Source organism: Perca flavescens, chromosome 17 (genome assembly GCF_004354835.1).
Source record: "Perca flavescens isolate YP-PL-M2 chromosome 17, PFLA_1.0, whole genome shotgun sequence".
Lineage (NCBI taxonomy): Eukaryota > Metazoa > Chordata > Actinopteri > Perciformes > Percidae > Perca > Perca flavescens.
This window is the reverse complement of record NC_041347.1, coordinates 9,180,533-9,192,931: the sequence shown is the minus strand read 5'-3', so window position 1 is coordinate 9,192,931 and position 12,399 is coordinate 9,180,533. Positions and strand designations below refer to the sequence as shown.

The following is a 12,399-nucleotide window of genomic DNA, read 5'->3' as shown; positions in this document are numbered from 1 at the left end:
GTCAATTAGAAAGTGACACGTGTACAGTAGTGACATGAATATCTTCCCCAGAGAGAGGAGGAGGAAACTGGACGGACTGGATAAGGCTGAAGACAAAGAAGCCATACTGCCAAGTCACAGCCATGAGCCGGGGAGATAACAAAGGGCTGGAAAACATGGCAGAAACAGGGATATGCTGGGACCAGGGTGAGCAGAGGCAGATGGACACGAGCAAACATCCAGCCAGGACTGACCCCCCTGTGGCCTGACAGGAAATACAAACTTCCACTTGATCTCATTTTCTTAGACTGCTGAACTCACTGGAATGATTAGCCAAACAAGGCAGTCTTGTGGACAACACTGAGGCTTTCCATTTATTTTTATTTCATTTTAAAGCTGGTGTGACTGTAATTGCTAATGGCATTGCAGGGCTTTTAGGCAACATGATTAAAAGCAGAGAGAGAAGTAAGAGCAATGCTGGGAAGCTTCCCTGAAGACACCGTTGGCCACCATATCCAATAGTGGTCGACCGATATGGGTTTTTCAATGGCCGATGCCAATATTTAGAGAGCAGGGCAGTGAATGGCCAATATTTAATGCTGATATCATGTTGATGATGTTGTTTTTTTGCATCTCATAAAATAAAACAATTTAATAATAATAACAAACGAGACACAATATTGTTGAACTTAAATTAATATTTATTGAACAGTTATTTTTCGCATTGTATCGGTTTAGTTGTAGCGTAACTGGCAGCATAGTTCTGAAAACTGACAAACATTTTGAAAATTACACCTCGAGCCCTGTAAGTTAGTTTGACTGGTTGAAAGCTACAGTGACGCAGAAGTCTGCCCGTAGAATGGAGAGACTGACACAAGGGGGAGCGCTAACTTCTCTGGTTCTGCAGCAGCCACACTGACAAGGCTGCTTGCAGATATGTCTGCCTTGTGAAACCGGGCACTTGCCGATGCAGATTATGTCAAATTGGCATTAATCAGCCAGATTAATCGGCCACTCACTAATATCTAATCAGTCTTTGGGGGAAAAAAACATGTTTGACTATAACTTCAGGGTCCTTGTTAAAAGGGTTCCCTTCCTAAGAAACGTGGCTCTGGGCAGTACTGTCATCACCAAAAATACCTGCCGTTTTAAAAATGCCCTCAACCCACAAATAATAACCATCAACAATACACCATTTTCTATTTAGGAAAAAAACGTCCAACAACTCATGTTGAGGATGAATTTCTAGAAAGGTTACTTTAAGAAACCTCCAAAATGTAAAAACCCTAAAAAAGGGAGGTTTTGTATTAAAAAGAGCACAGTTACATCAGCAAGAAATAAAAGAACCAGATCAACTTGTCATTAAATCAATCATGTGGCTGATTTACATGTAAAATGAAACTGGGCCTATCCTATCTACTGTAGTTCCTGAGTAGGAGGGGGGGTGGGTGGAAGATTCTCTTGATTGATTTGTTCATGTTTATTACTGGGTAGTGTCACCAATCCTTTTCGTGTATCAAAAAGGGTTTTTATATACAGTATATTTGAATAAAGTCTAGATGTATTGTGCAATAGGGGATAATTAAACAATAAACATCAAAGCATATCAATAAGGATAGCCTTGAGCCTTATCTGTGAGAAAGCCCAAAGAGTGAGTGTGAAAGGATAACTGAGAAAGAGGGAGGATCATCACAGGGGTTATTTAATTACATATGCAGCAGGAGTCGTCATGCTTTAATGAAAAGTTAGGCTTCTCAGAAGCCGATTGGGAATTAAAAGGCATCTTTATGGTTATATGTTCATAATTGCATAAAAAAGGTTTGCCCCTGCTGGCTGATGCATGCTACATCGCAACTGAAAGCCACAGACAGGGAGAAGAAGCACACCATGACTTCTGTAATTACAATGAAGATCACTGGTGATGGCACCCCACCTTCTACCCCCACTCACTTCAAAGAGCCTATCTACCCATTTCAACTGGAAGGAGAAAAGCCTGTGGTAATAAAATCAACATTTTCACGGGTGAGCAGCAATAAATTACAAATCCACCGGGAAGAAGTGGTAATGAATGAAGGTGTGTTTGAGTCTGTACATAGAGCTCTTTTTCTGTGCGTGAGGTCAAGCACTTCTGTCGAAACCATTCTTTTCTTACAAGGATGTGTAATCTCTGAAATTCTAAATGAAAAATTTAACAAATAATCAGAATCCTTTACTAATGAAACCCCACTGTTCACACAGACACACTTATTCAACAGCAGGGGAGCTCCGTAAACACACAAACGGCTGTCCAGCAGTGCACGGATCGCCTTCTGTTCCCCATGGTCTCGATCACATCTGGAGTGATGAATCATTACCAACCACCCTCCAACAGGCCAGTCGTGTTCAGATTACCCTCCAACATCATGCGCACGCCCACTCAACATGACTGATGGACCAAAATAGCCATTACCTAAGTGGTGTCGCCTGCTGCAGCGGAGATTTACTTTAAATCTTGTCTGTCACGGATGAGTAAAAAAAGGGCAATCAAGGTGCCGAACGGAAGGGATGTAATGCTAAATATAATACAAACATAAAAAAGAAATCCCACATCAGATCTAGAAACCAATTAGTGTCAAACAAAACATGAACGAAATTCATTCTTCAATTAAGATAAATTAGTATTGTGGTGACATTCAAAAGGTATTATCTCTCACTAATGGCTTAGCTTCCTGTGATGGAGTGCCAAGCAACGGTGGGAAACTGTAATGTATCCCAAAAGGCTTAGCCAAGGCACAGATGATTAATGTGGAGCATGGCTGATGGGGCTGAAGGGGGAACAGCAGCTAGAAATAAAGGCCTGCGTGCTGGTAGGCAAGGTAAGACTAAAGGGCAAATAAAAAGTGGTGGTGGTAGTTAGGAGAAATGAGGCTCCAGGTGGAAGGGCTTTATTTCTCTAAGGGAGGTGGGGTGATAATGGCGTTGCAGTGAATTCCCGTCTATAGAGTCCAAGTGTTTGATCCCCCCCCCCCACACCTACGCCAGTGTTAACTACAGCCCAGAACTGTTAACTGTCAAGTTCCTTGGTTCTCTTGTGTTTAAGGCTACATCTACACTTTTATGTTTTGGTTAAAAAAATGAATATTTTTTGCTACATTTACGCCTCGTCAAAAGTAAGATGATAAATCTTACTTTTCACCATTGTTGTTCTTTCTCCCAAGTATTTTCAACTTCTACATCCATGATTTTCAACCGCAGAGCAACGTCAGACAATCTGCTTCCTGTTTACACAGACACAAACATTCCTGGTGTATCTGAATGGTTATGTGATATGCGTTGTTATCATCTCTGATACAGAGCCTAAAAGGCTGTTTAAGAGTGAAAACATATTAGTGCTGATGTAGCCTAAATTGGGTCAGAGTATTTGTGTACAAAGAGCTCTGGTTCCTGAGTTTGACCAGCTCTGTGGGGTGTTTGAGAGGTGTCAGAAGTAATGGAACAATTTCAGCTTTTTAGCTCACCTGATTGATATGAACCAATTTACACCAATGTACACTTCTACTTAGAAAGCCCTTACCAAAAGCATTAGGAGAGCCGGACTTGAGAACGTCATCAAATGGGCTACCATTATCAGCTACAGGTAAGCTTTTTCTAACTCACCAACAGATTCGGACCAAAGCAAACTAACTACAGGTGTGAAAACGCCCTTAATCTCCTCCAGAATATGGACTTTGTGTTTTTGGACTACCCTTGACCTAGAGCTGAATATTTCCATTTGAAGTAAGCTACGTATGTGAGCATAAAGACGTACAGCAGTCTGTATCATTATGGCCTTAGTGGAGTTACCAGGGTGTATGGTTGAGTATAGAAGAGCAGGTTTATTTAGGGCTTCCTGTTCCTCAGGGAACTCAGGAGCCTCCTTATCTCCACAGATCTGAAGGAGGCAGCTTATTGTGAGAGTTAAAAAAAAAAATCCAGTTACAATACAGTACCAGTCAAAACCTTGAATGAGAAAGCGTGTCCAAACTATTGACTGGTACTGTATATTGCCCAATATTTGTTACACAACATCTTATGTTTTTAACATGAACACAAATTACAAAAACATATTTGTTATGGATCCCATACGTTTGGTTATTAAAGATTTGCGGTGAGTGGGTCATTTTATAGTGTAAAAATACATCTTTCAGTAATCTCTGGTGGACAAACTATGTGATGGTGACACTGTTTCTTAACATACGTTTCCCACATTTGCATTTGTTTTTACACATTAGCCATATTATGCAAACATAGGAGATATATGTGATAAGCTAATATCTGCAGATAATTTGGGCTGCTGATTATTAAAGGGTCAGGCTCTAGTGGAAATCTTATATCAAATTTAGAACAAACTAACCAGGGATGGGGATATGTGTGCTTAAAAGGCAACAACATGGCATCACTCTTTTTCTGACCAGCCATGCATACTGCAACCAATGAAGACGATAACATGTACACACACTCTAATAAACAGAAGCTCTTCTTCTTTTACCCTCCAAGCAATGTGGAGGCAGGCTGTCAGGTCAGGTGACATTTATTGACAGCTCGGAGCTTCTGGGCAACTGGGTCTCATACATAAGGTGGTCCAATGATGCCCCCACATTTCATTCCAGTGGATGCACCATGACTCTAATTAGCTACATGTAACGGGCTAGTTAGCACAGTATCATGGCATTTGTAATTGAATTGAGTGGTAAACGCATTGGTTTTTTTTTTAAAGAAAAATGTGTCATCAGTAAGGCTCAACAAAGCATGTGGTGATACATAATCAAACAAGGGGCTATTAACTTCATATTGCACTCACACACATGTAACTGTGTCAGAGGCATTTACCAGATAATGAGGACCAATTACAACACTCACAATGCTTTTTATCAGCTGTTATTTAATTATGAGACCAGGGTTACATTAGCATACACTAGCATGCACACAGAGAGATACTCCAAGAGCATTAGGCACAAAGAGGTGGCACACATTCAGCTGAAACGGGCTCTGGGCTGATAAGCCACAGCACACAGTGGTAATGGGAGGGTAGAACACTGATGCTAAGATCTGCAGGTCTCTTACTACATGGAATCCGTTCTATCCAAACTCAACAAAGAGAGCTAATGGAAACGGTTAGGAATAGTTCTCTGGATAATGACTGCATTAGGATTTTACCCCTGGATCACTACAGCTATAGCTAGTTTATAGGGGTGGGAATCACCAGAGGCCTCACGATACCATATCATCACAATACTTATGTCACGATACCATGTTATTGCAATTTTGATCAATTTATCTGCGATATATTGAAATTGAATACCTTTTTTCCAACTACAAATTCTTCCCAATTTCAAATTATGTCCCCAAAAGGAAACTTTGTCAACATCTGTTTTATCTATAAAGAAACATTTCAAGATTATTTTGTCAAAAGAAATACAAGTTAAACTCATTGAGAGTCAGCCAAAATTGTAGTAGTTGACCCAAAAAAAAAAAAAAAAAAAAAAGATTTTATGCTTTTATGAAAAGCTTTTAACCACATCACAGTGTCTACACTAGAGTATGGAGCTGATGAGATGAAGTTGAAAGCTTCAGAAAAAGCAAGTAAGTGGACCTTTGTTTCCCCTTTACATTATTGGTGAAAAGTTATACTAAAATTGTTTATTGAAATAAGCTTGAAAAAAAATTATCTAACAGAATGCTGATGCCATTTCCTTTTCCATATTGCACACCCTCCTTGTTATGGACTAAAGTACTGTTTGTGATTTGTTCCTTTGTTCACTCTGTGGCTTAAATGTGACAACCGTGAGAGAGTAGTTTTAAGCTCTGCTGCAGCTAGACTACAAAGGGTCAGCCCCAGCACCAATAACCAGCAGGTCCCTGAGGAGCTGAGGCAGGATAGAAGCAGTGGACTGACCTGACCAGTGCTGAACCCCACTGTGTACCGAGAACTCTGCTGCTCAGCCAGAGGTCTGACTGACTGAGGGATTACTGAGCATGTGCAAAATAACGCTGGTTACAGCTGCACCACACCACTTACACCTACACAGCATTGAACCCACAGAGTTAAAGATAACCGGATCATATTGGACTGCACTAACACAACAAGCTCTTATTAAAGACTTCACGCTCCTACATCGCTCTGAAAAACCTCAGAGTCCACAATAGTCCAATTTGTTGAACACTAATTACAACAAAACTATGACATGACAAGAACTAATTAAAGTGGAAGGACTATTCTTTTCATTCTTGAGTATGAAAAAAAAATTATGATTAGATGGTGTCTCAGTTTAGACGTATACTACTGGGACTTGAGTGTGATTTAACATTAAGACATGCACAGCCTCAGATGCTGTAGCTCCAACTGCTGTTTCTTTTAGCAACAAACCACCATCCACACACACAGAGAGACAGACAGAGAGAGAGAGAGAGAGAGACAGACAGAGAGAGACATACAGACAGACAGACAGACAGACAGAGAGAGAGAGAGTGGCTTCTTTAAACAACAATTAAACACAAAACAGGATGTAGGCTCTACAGGATAATTCTTTTCCTCGGCAACTATCATGTTTTTCCCAAATAATGTACAGATTTGTATGCATTCTATAATCAAATGGCTTGAAAAATAGGGCAAATAGCTGCTGTAAATGGAGCATGGCCCTGGATCCCCACAGGTTTGGGCTGAGCCCCGAATGTTTATAACATCTGGCTCCACCCCTGCACACACATGCTTTAAAGCAGTGGTTCCCAACCTTTTTTCCTTGGCGCCCCCCCTACTCATGTCTAAGAAAAGCTGAGCCCCCCCCACCCAAAACCGAAGTTGAGGTAACTCTCGAGATAGAGCCTCTTTCTTTTTTGATACAGAGGAGTTATCAGCACTGTTTCTCCGGCATGTTTCATTCATAAAATAGTGATGCCGTGGGGCAGGAAAATTGAGGATACAACAAAATATATAGTTTTCATACAGACTTTTGTATACATTATATATTCTAGTGTATTATAATTTGTTTAACATGTGCAAAACATTTTTTTTTACCTCAACCTCAAACCAGATAAAGACTCGCGCCCCCCTTGTGATCTTTGCCGCCCCCCCTGGGGGTGCCCGGACCCCAGGTTGGGAACCACTGCTTTAAAGCACCCAGGAACACACACACACACACACACACACACACACACACACACACACACACACACACACACACACACACACACCTTCCCCTATAATTCAGAACTAGAGAGGCTAGGCAGTTATCATTGAGATCAAAGACCAGAGTCATCCAAATCCACTATCTCACCATCAAAGGCCACCAGCTGGCAGCGCTTCATGTCATGAGCAGAAATCCAAAGACAAGAAGATTCAGACAATTTAAGCAACAGATGAATATCAGTGGGTGTATTCATTTGATGTGATAAGGACAGTAATGGAACAAAGAAAAAACTGGTGTGTGCATGCTGCTGCCATCTTTATTAATATGACTTAATGAAGAACCTCCACAACCATCTTAGACAGCTCCTTTGGTCCACACCCTGCTCTCTCATATATTGGCTGAAGGTACATAGAAATAATAAAAGACTATGATGGGGAATGGAAGTCTTTTGAATACTAGTGGCATGTTATGTTTTCACAAGCTCATTTTCCATACAGCATTTTCTGCCATGATGCAAAGAACATCTCTTTCTCCAGTGACCATTGTTTCATGTTTTGCCATTGCCAGATTCCATGACAATGTTTTTGCTCTTTTTGATAGGGGGGACACCCCCGGGCCCAGATCAGTTAGCTAAAGGTGTTGCACATACCTGGAAATTCTACTACTACTACTCTCTTTTTGGTATTAAACCCCTTTACATTTCACAGCAAAGCTCATTCTTGGTTATTGATTAGTCATCGAGTGAGCTAACTCCCTCCAATAACAACATAACATTACACCCAAAAATGACAGTCACCGGGAGGGCTGTAATGAGCACTTGACCGTTGCCTGATCAGATTTTGAGAGCCACCCATAAATTACCTAAACACATGCTCTGTGACCACAGAGAGGTTTAAAGCATTTCTGACTAGCCATCCAGTGGAAGCCAATGTATAATGCAGTGTTCTCAGCCTTGCTAGATGTGTGTCTTACCCTTCATTTGTAAAAACAGGGAGCCTACCTGAGTCGTTGCGTAGGTAGGAGGACATGGCAGGGATGAGGCAGGACTGACTCAACAACTCCTGCAGCACAGCTGGCAGCGCCGAGCTGTTCTGGGCTCTGCTGTCTGCTGAAGAGCAATCAGCACTGTGGGGGCTGCTGGAGCCTGCTGGGTTGATGTAACTTGCCAAGACCTAGTGAGCCAAAACAATGTAGACATCCTGTAAGACCAATTACGAATAAAACTGGTCCATCTGGTTTAAATTGACACACGTAAGTCCAGATTTTACATGACCTGCTCTGGAGCAGGCCCAAACTGGGACAGTCTCTGTCTTTGACCATGCTATGTCACCATTGTACACTTGGCTACGGACCAAATACTAACTCTCTGTTCAAGACAAATTGACCTTTATCCTAATGAAGACATTTGAGGTAATTTTATTCAGAAGGCAAATATAGCAGTGCCCATATTAAGGGCTCGGTTTAAGTTGTGGCATGCCAAGGGGATCCAAATTCGTTGGAAAGTAACCACCTGCAACATGCTCAAAGCCTGGGAGTAAGCACTGCCAGAGAGGCAGATTTCAGGGCCACAAAGCCCCAAAAGGCAATTCAGCTGCTCAGCAAGATAACCAGGGAAATATAGACACAATAATGTTGTTTGTTGTATAACACAATGTGTTGATGGGCTAATTTGAAAGTCCTAAGTAAAGCTAAAGGTGATCATAGTTCTACAAATCTTGATTTAAAAACGATGTGACATTGATGGGTAGACTTGCCTGCAGTAGACAGGTGACGTGCTCCTCTTCTAGCCGTTGTTTGGTGAGGGCCTGCTCCACGTCCCAGCCTGAGGCAGTGGATCCAGTCCCAAAACCAGTTCCTTTAGCCCAGTACAGCTGCTGCTCCTCACTTGTCCCCCCACCATGACAACTGGATATCTGCGGCTGTCAACACAGACATGAGATAATGTACAGGTTTAGAAGGATGGGTCCAGGTTGGGGATTTCTGACCACTTCATTTATACTTTATTTTGGATAATTCCCTTCTATGTTTTTAAGGAAAGTGTCTGCCAGTGTATTAAAAAAGTGGCTATGTAATAACACAAAGGCTGCATTTGACTGGCACGTGAAATTTAACACTGCACACTGGCAACTATTGGAGAGAATAAAAGATACAGTAGGTATATGTTCTTTGTTCTTGAATAACATTCATTAGCAAATGTGCTCCATTTGAAGCACAAGGATTGGGGGTCTCAAGGACAGCCACCACCACAGTGACAAGTCTTTGGCTCACATTCAAGTCATCTGCCCCATGATCAACGTCCTCAGCTTTGATAACTCCATAAATCCACACATGTGGGGGGGGGGACAGGGCACAAGCATGAGACTGGATAGGTCACCACAACAACAAAACAAACGAGCCAGGCCTGGTTCAAAACATATATACCCTCTTTTAGGCAGGGTCCAGAAAATGAACAACCAAGTCAGCAAACGTCAGTTCATAAATGTTTGCAGCTCAACAACACAAAGAGTTGTTCCCATACCAGTATCAAAACAGACTGATACTGCCTAAAACGCTCATCTGATGCACTGATCAGATACCACGTAAAAACAACAACTTTAAAGTAGTTTCATCCAGATAACACACGTGTGTGTGTGTGTGTGTGTGTGTGTGTGTGCTGTGGGACTTACCTCAGACACGCTGGTGCTGGCGTTGGGGTTGCGGGGGGCGTGGTGGCTGAGAGCCGACAGACAGGCCAGGATGAGGTGGATGGCCCCGATCTCCAGAGCCATGCGCCGTAGCAGAACGCCGTCATCAGTGGTCAGAGGAGTGCTGCTGAACAACGCTCGCAGCACGTGGAACGGCAGCGTGGGCAACACGTTGGCTGATGGAGACTGCAGGATATGACCTAAGAGGAGGCCGAAGCAGACAATTGAATTGGGAGACTTATTACCCTTTCCCTTTGTGTGTGTATAGGAAAGTTGTAGCAGGAAAAGTTAACGACATCCGTTTCCTGGTGTGTTTGTGACACACCAGAAAAAAAAGACAGGCACGCTCGTCTTCTGGCAATGGGAAAGGAGACTATCAGCTATTTGTAGCAGGTTTACCAGTGCTCCAAAAACCTGCATAGACCCGCAAAGGTTGGTGGAAAAAGGGCATTTGAGCATACTGTTCTGGTTTGGTTTAAGAGGGATTTACTGTTAGTGCACCCAAGTTGAAACGTACAGAAGACATTTAACACTGTGACAATGTCTATTCTGTATGAGAAAAACTGACACTTTTATTTTTCAGCAAAAAAAGTGGGGAAAAAAAAATAGAGATAAAATTGTAACTTACTTGATCTATTGACAACAAGAGTTGATATTTTTGTTAAGATTTGTCTAACAATTTCCAGGCCATGAACACATTAATCATGTTGCATGGCATTAGATGGAATGTATATTAAATTTCATCATCTGATGACAATGTAATTCTGCGATGTAATCGTTTTAATGTTTGTAGTGAGTGACCCATGCCTTGACACAGCAAGTTATTAAGTGCGTCTGTCTGCTTAAAAGGTTAAGGAAACACCAGTTAGGTGAATAATGACGATTGTTCTTCTTTATGTGCCTCTCTAGCTGTGGCCTGATGTGCTGTGTGACCAAGATGGAAAAATACTCTGACATCAATCACTAACAATGTATTCTCCGTACCAGCGAGAAATGTTGATTAGAGCTGGGCAATATATCAATATTACATTGATATCGTGATATGAGACTAGCTATCGTCTTAGATTTTGGATATTGTAAAATCGTAATATGGCATAAGTGTTGTCTTTTCCTGGTTTTAAAGGCTGCATTACAGTAAAGTGATGTCATTTCCTGTTCTATTATTTGCCTTTACCCACTTAGTCATTATATCCACATTACTGATGATTATTTATCTAAAATCTCATTGTGTAAATATTTTGTGAAAGCACCAATAGTCAACACCACAATATCGTTGCGGTATCGATATTGAGGTATTTGGTCAAAAATATTGTAATATTTGATTTTTTCCATATCGCCCAGCCCTAATGTTGATATAAGATTCCTCTCAGACCATCTCACTCATTAGATTAGATGATATGAGCAGCAGTAGGGTCTGTTACAAAGTTGCACGTATTAATATTTACGACAAGAGAGTCAGACACAAGAAGGAGGATTAGGAGCTGTGGAATGTGTGGAATGTGCAGTGCTGTCAGACTTACTGCCCTCTCCATCGTCTGTGACGCCCAGCACCAGGCGCAGCAGACACTGGGCGTGCTTCCTCTCCTTCAGCAGCACCTCTGCATAGCCAGGCAGGCGCAGGAACAGGCCGAAGGCCGCCAGCGAGTGGGCCGGGATGGGGGACATGGTCTGCACTGAGGAGGAGGATGACGAGGATGACTGAGACTGCTGCTTGTTGATGGGTGGAGGCTCGGCGGCGATGGATTCTGGCGCCTCGTACACCAGCTCGCCCGACTGCTCGATGGTTACCCACTCAAACTGGTCGCTGTCCTTGGGCTTCTCCTGTGTGGCCGAGGCCACCACTGGGGCGCTGACCTGTGAACGGCCATCCAGGAGAACAGAGGGGAACTTTGGCAAAGGTTACCGGGAATTTCAATTCAAGCCCGAAGGAGAGGAGGCTGGCTTCTCTACATACTATAACTGTAAAATTCAAAATTATTCATTTGGTCATAAAAAAAGTCAGAATATAGTAAGAAAAAGTCCATCATATTGTCCTATATGAAATGTCTTGTTTTGTTCCACTAACGCTCCTAAAGCCAAAGCCATTCAGTTCACTATCACAGATGAAAATATTCACATTTAAGAAGCTACTGAGCTACAGATCCCAAAAATTGATGTTAACGTTTTTAGGATTGTTAAGTCAAAATATGTTTTATAGTGCTGTCAGTTAAACGCGTTATTAATGGCGTTAACGCAAACCCATTTTAACGGCGTCAATTTTTTTATCGCAAGATTAACGTTCTTTTTGGCCCAGCAAACTACAACACCAAACCGGATCTAGCTAGACCGGAAACACAACAGGCACGCTGCACACACTGGTTTGCACTTGCTTGTGAGCCGGCCAAAGAGTAGTACATACCTGCAAACTAGTCCCTTTTCGACGAAAATCGCCGTTTTGAATGGGGTCCGAGACCCTGTGGTAATACGGCACCGGTGCCTTTAACAAGCGTTATCTACCGGACCAAATAGCAACGCGGATTTCGGTGCCTTATTTAGGTGCCACTTAAATGCCTGCGCTTCTCTCTGATGCTCCGAAAACGGACGTTAGAGGG

At 42.2% G+C, this 12,399-nt stretch overlaps 1 protein-coding gene across 4 annotated transcripts in view; it reads right to left on the bottom strand.

Annotated features, from left to right (window-relative positions):
- birc6 (baculoviral IAP repeat containing 6) overlaps window positions 1-12,399 on the bottom strand; it is a 157,411-nt gene that overhangs the window by 57,140 nt on the left and 87,872 nt on the right. For all 4 annotated transcript variants that reach the window (XM_028603907.1, XM_028603909.1, XM_028603910.1 and 1 more), the window contains exons 61-64: window positions 11,329-11,662; window positions 9,791-10,008; window positions 8,879-9,043; window positions 8,125-8,296 (exon numbers count right to left, since the gene is read on the bottom strand). In XM_028603907.1, coding sequence (XP_028459708.1) covers window positions 8,125-8,296; window positions 8,879-9,043; window positions 9,791-10,008; window positions 11,329-11,662 — 889 coding nt within the window. The remainder of the gene's footprint in view (window positions 1-8,124; window positions 8,297-8,878; window positions 9,044-9,790; window positions 10,009-11,328; window positions 11,663-12,399) is intronic.